The following is an 8,006-nucleotide window of genomic DNA, read 5'->3' as shown; positions in this document are numbered from 1 at the left end:
GGCCGGGGCGCTGGCTCCGGTGCACCGGCGGGCTGCACGCACCCGGGCGGAGCGGGCGCGGGGCCCCGCTGGGGCGGAGCTCGGGAATCCTGCTTCTGCCCGGAGCAGGACAAGTGACCTCTTCCTCTTTGCGACTCATGGAGTTAAAAAACACACTTTAAAGTTCTCTTCCCGAATACAGAGGAACTGAGAATAGATGGCTGTAGTAAAGGAACCCTGTACATTTATTGGGAAGCTCACTGTAGTTGGTTTTCTGTCTGGCTGGAAGGCAAGCTCACTTTCTTTGATCTCAGTACATGTCATTAATTGGTTTACATAAGGACCTTTACAAATACATAAAGTATTTCAAGACCCCCCTACCCCCACCCACTCCTTGTTTTTTAGGTTGTTACGTTTTAAAAATTCAGACACAAAGAGAAGAATAACATTACCTTTCTGGTCAAATGCTGTATTTTTTTCCTCTCAAGTTTCTTGGATTTGCTTGGCTCTTCTATACATACATTAATTTTTGTTAAATTCAGATCAGTGTATTTTGACTATATCCATATGTAATTTAAAACTCGGGCAGAATCTGGAAGAAAATGATTATGAAGTGCTGTGCCTGTTGAGTAATGTTGCAGGTGGAGGTTTCTTCTGGAAGCAGCCTTAGCCTCACCCCGGCAGAGACTTCTTAGCAATGTTCAGCAGTGTCTTGTGATGTGGAGGGCCTCTGCTTTGACGGCCGCTTTGAGAAGTTTGTCTCAGACTGTGACTAATTAAGAATTATGCTCTTGTTTCAAACTTTTTGTAGAAGTTATGTGATATTATAGTACCTCATTGATGTCTGCATCATTTTTCTTCAGATATTTTACTTCTGCTGCTCCTCATAACATTTTCTCGTTTTGGTTAGGGTATCAAACTTTAGCTGAGTGCTGGGGGTGGAAAAATAAGTTCTATAAAACATCAGCAGTAAGTCGGAGTGAAGTTTGCCACGATTCCATTTAACTTGAAAGTTTGGTGTATGGAAGGGTGAAAAATAATCCTTGGTATTGTGAGTAAAACCAAATAGTATAATAATTTAACAGATGGAGATGCTGAGCTCAAGAATCCGGTTAATTTGGTTTAGATAGAGAATGCTCCCATCCCTAGAATGATTGCCTTCACAGTCACGGAACATCTGTGCACCTGATACTGCAGATTCTGCAAGGTTGACAAGGTTGTGTTGTATTTATATCACCGAAGTAGGGATAGATAATAAGCAATTTACTGCCTAGATCATTTTAAATGGTGATTAGCACTATGATAAAGGAAGATAGATCAAGGGAGAGTGGCAGGGGTGGTGACTTCTCATTTCAGATCCAAGTATTCAACAAAGACTCGTCAGCATGCAATCAGACTTTGCTGGGGTAAAGGAGCCAGTCACGTGGAGATCATGGGAAATGACACTCAGCAAAGACCCTAAGGCAATAATTAGCCCAGTACATTCAGGTTTCAAAGAAGACACTGGAATGTAATGTCTTAGGATTGGCAAGTATTTATCCTCAGACTAGATATGTGTTATTAGGAAATAGGTGGATTTATTCATTCAGTCTACAAATATTTATTAAGCACCTATCATATAACCAGGTACTGAGACTAGAGTAGCACACAAAACAGACAAAACCTTGCCCTCCTGGGAGCTTACATTTTGGGGCATGGGTTGGAGGGAAGTCCAGTGTTTTATGCTAGTACTCACAAGTAAGAAAGTGAAACTGACTATTTCTATTGCTCTGTCCATGCTTGATTTATAGAGCGTGAGATTTATGCTTATTAGGAGTCTTGGGATTCTGCAGGGTGTCCAGTAGTAGTACCTGGGGGTAGTGTTTGACACTTAAGATTTCATAGTTCCCTTTGTTATTTGTGCTCTACAGAAAGTCTTGAGAATATCCTCATTATGAGTATTACACTTTGATCCTCTCTTTCCTTCTTTCCCTTTAAAGTGTTTATTTTTTTATTTTTTTATTTATTTTTTTATTTTATTTTAATGTTTTTTTATTATGTTAGTCACCATACAGTACATCCCTGGTTTCTGATGTAAAGTTTGATGATTCATTAGTTGCATATAACACCCAGTGCACCATGCAATACGCACCCTCCTTACTACCCATTACCAGCCTATCCCATTCCCCCAACCCCCTCCCCTCTGAAGCCCTCATTTTGTTTCTCAGAGTCCATAGTCTCTCATGCTTCATTCCCCCTTCTGATAGAGTATTTATATATTTCCATAGAAAGGTAATNAGAGTATTTATATATTTTCATAGAAAGGTAATTGTTGAGACGTCTGCATAAGCACTATTCAATAGAACTTTACTCTGTGATGGGAATGTTCAACATAAGAGCTGTACAAGCCACTGGCCTCACTTGTGATATTTGAATACTTGATAGAGCAGGTATAGATACAGAGTTATTGTTATTCTGAGCAATAAAACTAAGAATTCTGAATGAGCTTTCAAAAATACTCATCAAGAGTTCCTTGGTGCTTGTTAGGTCTGGGATAGGTGCTGGAGACTGATGTGGACAGCAGCTATCAGAATAACTTGGTTGATTCTAGTCTACATGCAAAGACCATAAACTTTTAAGTCCTTTTATAGTTAGCTATAACTGTAGTCTTTCTGTGTATATATATTTTTGCAGTAAATTAGTGATTTGGCTCCTTTATTTCTCATATTTCATCATCAGAAGGGCCAACCATTGTTGTCTCCTAGAGATCACTATTAGCAGAATAAGAGAGAAAAGGACTGAGCTGTTATCTGTTATTACCTTGATCTACTCATGTAGCTATTCCAGGTCTGTTCCTCATCCTAAAAGCAGAGTCTGCAGAATGCTGGTAAATTTGTTGGTTTTTTTTTTTTTTTAATTGAGTGAGTTTACCTGTCCTGAATTTTTGTTATATGTTGAAGTGTTTAGTGTTTTAAAAATACGGACTGTAAAATGTAGTTTCAAATTTTAGCTCTTAGATTAAGCAAGTTACTTATTCTTGTTATGCCTCAGTGTCTTCATGTGAAAAAACAGAATAACAAGCATGCCTACCTCAGAGGTTTGTTGTAAGAATCAACTGAGAAAATAAATGTAAAAGTCCTAAGCACAATGCTTTGGAAATGTAAGTTAGCCATTATTAATCTTGTTGACTTTTAATGTATCTTTGTCTTCCATCATTTGCAAATTTCTTTTCATTCTTCACTCAGCACAGAGCTGAGGTGATAACTGCCGTGCCCTTTCTCTAAGGAGATTCCAGCCAATCCAGTGGCATCAGCTCTTTGGATGAAGGAAGCCCAGTTACCTCAACAGCAGGAACTTTCAAGAATTTAGTTGCTTGAGTAAAGGGATGAGGAAAACTGGTAGTGTTTAAAGCTAACTGATTGATTCTCTGAAGAGGAAAAGAGGGGGCCTTGAAAAAAAACAGGGAGAAGGCTTAGGTTAGGCTCTCATGAATTTCGAGGGTTAAGGGGAATGCTATAATACTATGTACGTGGAGGGAGGAGCCTCCTGAAGAGAGTAAATGAGAAACATTTCCTCATTTATTGTTTGTGTTGGCAGTGAGCCAGTTTTTCTAGAGATCTAGCTGATGAGGGAAAGGAAAAAGAAAGCTGTTAGTGAGCCGGAAGAAAATTGCCTCTATCCATCAGTGGAATATTATTTGGCAATGAAAAGGAATGATCTATTGATCATGCTACAGTATGGATGGACCTTGGCAACATGCTGAGAAAAAGAGGCCAGTCATGAAAGAACACATTGTGTGATTTTATTCATAGGAAATATACAGAATAGCAAACCCATGAAGACATAAAGTAGATTAGTTTATTTATTATTATTATAGATTTTTATTATATTAATATATATTATATATATACTATAGATTATATTATTATATAGTATTATTATAGATTATGCCTACAGTGGGAGAGATTGCAGAGACATGGAAAGTGACCATAGGATTATACACTTTTTAATGTTCTTTAAACTTCTAATTCCAATACAGTTAACATACGGTGTTGTATTAGTTTTGATATGCAGAATTGTCCACTTTAAATGGGCAAATCATACAGTTGTGAATTATATCTCAAGCTTTTATTGAAAACAAGATGCAGAATTTAGAGATCTCATTGGTAGTTTGTAGGATGTGTGTGATAGTGTTGGTTTCATTGACTCCCCAGGTCCAGTCTTGTTCTGTCTGGGCCCCAGCTCTTCAGGTGGCTGCAGGCCCAAGTCCAAGGCTGTCTGCCACCCTGCTGAAGCACTTCTGCTGTCTGAGTTGAGAGTTAGGTCTATTTGTAGGACTAGGTGAGATCTGAAGGGCCCAGAATAGGTAAATTGGACCTGTGGATCAATGAAGGATGAATGGAGAGCATATAAAAGTTCCCAGGAATTCCAGGGTGGTCGGGGACTTTTCACATTGCACCAGAGTTTCAGATATGGAGCCAGTACTGTTCTGCCCGTCTCAACAGTTGTACAGGTGTACGTCCTGCCAGCACTGACCTTAAGAACAAAGATGCACATTTCCTTGTGCCCTCTTCTCCCCTACCAAGAATCTCCAGTGATTTCTTATTGCAACATATTAAAACTAAACCTAGCATTCAGGGCCCTCCCTCTTCCGTGACCTCCCTCTTCCGTGGCATTAGTTTTGTATGGTAGCAGTCATGGGTGGCTTTGGGACCCAAACCCTGGGATTAAACCCCACCTCCACATGGGAGGTGAGTTGGATTACCTTTACAGTTACTTAATCTTTATAAGCCCCAGTTTGCTCATAGTTAAAGCAAGATTTATTTGCTATTATCTACTTTAGACATCCATTAGAGAGGAGGCCTTAAAAATTAAATTAGCAATCTATGTGAAATGCATTTCATTTCACACATGGGCAATAAATGTTGGGTCATTTCTCTCTTTCCGTGTTGTCTCCCACTTGTCCCAGCCATGAATCATCTGATCCCAGGTAGACTGGCTTCCACCCCTGCCTTCAGAAGTGACGCAGTGCGGATGCCCTGTACACATGTTCTGGGTCTACCCATCCCAGGCTTCACATCTTTGCCTTTGTCATTTTCCGTACAAGTCATGCCCAGGTCGTCACATCTTCTGTTTCTGTTTCATAAATTCTTTCTAGATAAGGGCAATAGTGAAATTTCCTTTTCCTAACCTCTCACTTTTTCCTGGCACATGACCTTTTGCTGATTTATGTTGCTTTTGTTGTTTTAACTTACTAAGTCTCTCCTCTCTCCTAAATGACAAACAGGAATTGAGGAGACTCTTCACCTTTGTTGTGTTGTTTGCTTGCCCCCCGCCCCCGTGCTTCATTTGATGCTGGTCATGTAGCGTACTCTCAGTAGAGAGTTGGTTTACAGATTGCCTGCCTACAACTTGGCTGCAGTCAGTGCACTCCGTGAAAGGATGGGTGTGGGGTCGTTGAGAGGTTGAGTCTTTGCTGTGCCCAGTCCTGTATGCAGGGACACCCTTTCCGTCCTTCTTTGCAAACCCCGACGACACGTGTGGTGTGGCGTGGATGGAGAAAGAGAACTCCCTCTTGCCTCCTTCCTGTGGCTGTGCCCGAGCTTTGCTTCCTGTCCTGATGCCAGCTTCTGGAAGAGGAGAGCTGTTCCCCTTGCTCTGTTGGCAAGGTGTGAAGAACATTTAATGGAGCATTCCTTTTTTTCCTCCCTTGTCGGCTGTGCCTCTCTCAAAGTTGACCTTTCCTGTTAAAATCAGAGACCCATAAGTCCTATGTTCCTAAGCTGTTCCTGTGTGTGTTAAATTAGATACAGTGACATTTCTGGGGAACACCCTGAAGTCTATATACCATTTAATAAATATGTAAATATGAAGTCTATATACCATAATAAATATGTCAGGAATTGTTTAAATGTTGGAGAAAGAAAGATACATAGCATGTGGGCCCTGCTTCATAGTTGCTTGCAGTTTAGTTAAGGAGAAAAATGTACAAACAATTAAGATTATACACAGAAAAGGGAGTTGGTAACTCTTCCTTAGATCAAAGTTTTCAAAGGGAATGTACAATTTGAACCTTATTATAATTGTTTAACATGACTGTGTCCTTTAAAAGGTCAGTATTTTTGATAGCCATGAGAGTTTTACTGTTTGATGTGTCCCTTTGCTATATTTCAACCCTGTTGGGTTAATCAACCTCCCAGATTGATAATTGGTAATTTGGAAAATGTAGGCCAATAACTTTAAAAGTACAATTATGTAACTTCTGTTTTTTAGGTGACTGCTTAGAAAACTGCCCAGCCCGCCAGCGTCTGATGAAATTAGTGAATAAGCAAATCAGCTATGTCTTACACTCCGGGAGTTGGCAGTGACCCTGCTCTACTGGCCCAGCGTATCTCTTCTAACATCCAGAAGATCACACAATGTTGTAAGTTGAAATTTAAGTTGACTTCACTGTTTTCAGTTCTTAACTGAACGTAGAGGTTCGTAACAGGACAACTCCAGTGATTGAGAGAGGGAGGAAGAGTCCTCTCAAAACAGATTTTAAAAGGCTAGAACTCTTAAAATTAAAAAAAAAAAAAAAAAAAAAAAAAAACCTGAGAAAAAAGGAAAACTAGAACTCTTTAGGGTGAATATGAGAGATAATTACATTAGAAGAGATAATACTTGCTACATTTTTCTGTAGAGTGTCATGCACATAATACATTATTTTATTAATGAAATAAAGATTTAAAAGGATATATACTTATATTTGCTTTAAAATCATCTGGTTCTGGATGAAAGAGACTTGTTGATTAAATCCCATAGGATTGGAACTGGGGAGCACCAAGAAGGGTTTACATTTATTAAAAATAAAGTTTTGTGAAGGGAAAAATACATGGTCCTTTATTAAGGAGCAGGGAGTAACTAATGAGGCAACATTTTAATCCATTGAGACAGATCTAGAAGATACTTCTCAGAGTTCCCACAGACTACCCATACTACATCTACCAAAAACAATCCTAGTAGACCAATCCCATGCAGCATTTTATTGGAAATTATTACTCCTTAGGATATATATAGGTAGGTAGATAAATTGTTTAAAAGATCTCTGTAGCAGATTTGAGCCTAAAGTTTTTTTGTTTTACATTTTGTTTCTGAATCATAGGTAATCATATACGTGGATTATTCTAGTCACCTTGTGGTGATGGGTATTTTGGCCCTTTGGGCATTACCTGAACTCTTTTTTTAGAGTATGTTAATACAGCATTATTTTATTTTTTAAAGATATTATTTTTTTTGACAGAGACACAGCGAGAGAGGGAACACAAGCAGGGGGAGTGGGAGAGGGAGAAGCAGGCTTCCCGGTGAACAGAGAGCCCGATGGGGGGATCAATCCCAGGGTCATGATCCCATGGGATCATGACCTGAGCCGAAGGCAGACGCTTAAAGACTGAGCCACCCAGGTGCCCCAGTACAGCATTATTCTTTAGCTTACTTTGTTAAGTCTCCTGTTCTCTTTGCCAGAATGTGTTAACACAGTGTGAAAATAAAGAACATTTTCAGATGACCAAACCATGTTTTCTTATCTAATCATTAACTTCCCAGTTAATGGGAAGAGTTACTACTCTAACCAAATGATTTCAGTGAGATGTCAGCACGTTTTGGAGGCAAAAGGAATAAAAGTAGATTATAGATGGTTCTAAGAACGTGCCGCTGTCACAGTGGTGTAATGTAAAAGCCAAAGAAAACAAGATATTTTTTTCTTCCTTAGAAGTAGTGCTGGTCTACCTCACGCTTACGTGTGAAAATTAAGAGAGGTTATAATTTTAATTTACATGTGTGGGAAAATCAGGACCTGTATGTAAGAAAGGAGGCCAGGAGGCCTTCCTCCAGAGGACAGGGCAGGTCTTTAGTGCTGGGAAAGGTGAACATGTTAGGAAGGCTGGGAGGAGCAGGAGGAATGAGTGTAGGCTGAGATTATAGAGGCAGTAAGCATCCAGTGGTATGATAGATACACAGGTTGGAGATGATGGATACACAGGATGGAGCTTGAACTGGAAGGAGGTAAG

General features: G+C 39.6%; 1 protein-coding gene across 2 annotated transcripts in view; it reads left to right on the top strand.

Annotated features, from left to right (window-relative positions):
- STX7 (syntaxin 7) overlaps nucleotides 1-8,006 on the top strand; it is a 46,174-nt gene that overhangs the window by 387 nt on the left and 37,781 nt on the right. For both annotated transcript variants that reach the window (XM_034669157.1, XM_019803563.2), the window contains exon 2: nucleotides 6,232-6,382. In XM_034669157.1, coding sequence (XP_034525048.1) covers nucleotides 6,298-6,382 — 85 coding nt within the window. In that variant the 5' untranslated portion in view covers nucleotides 6,232-6,297. The remainder of the gene's footprint in view (nucleotides 1-6,231; nucleotides 6,383-8,006) is intronic.

Source organism: Ailuropoda melanoleuca, chromosome 10 (assembly GCF_002007445.2).
Source record: "Ailuropoda melanoleuca isolate Jingjing chromosome 10, ASM200744v2, whole genome shotgun sequence".
Classification (NCBI taxonomy): domain Eukaryota; kingdom Metazoa; phylum Chordata; class Mammalia; order Carnivora; family Ursidae; genus Ailuropoda; species Ailuropoda melanoleuca.
This window is presented reverse-complemented; position numbering and strand designations above follow the sequence as displayed.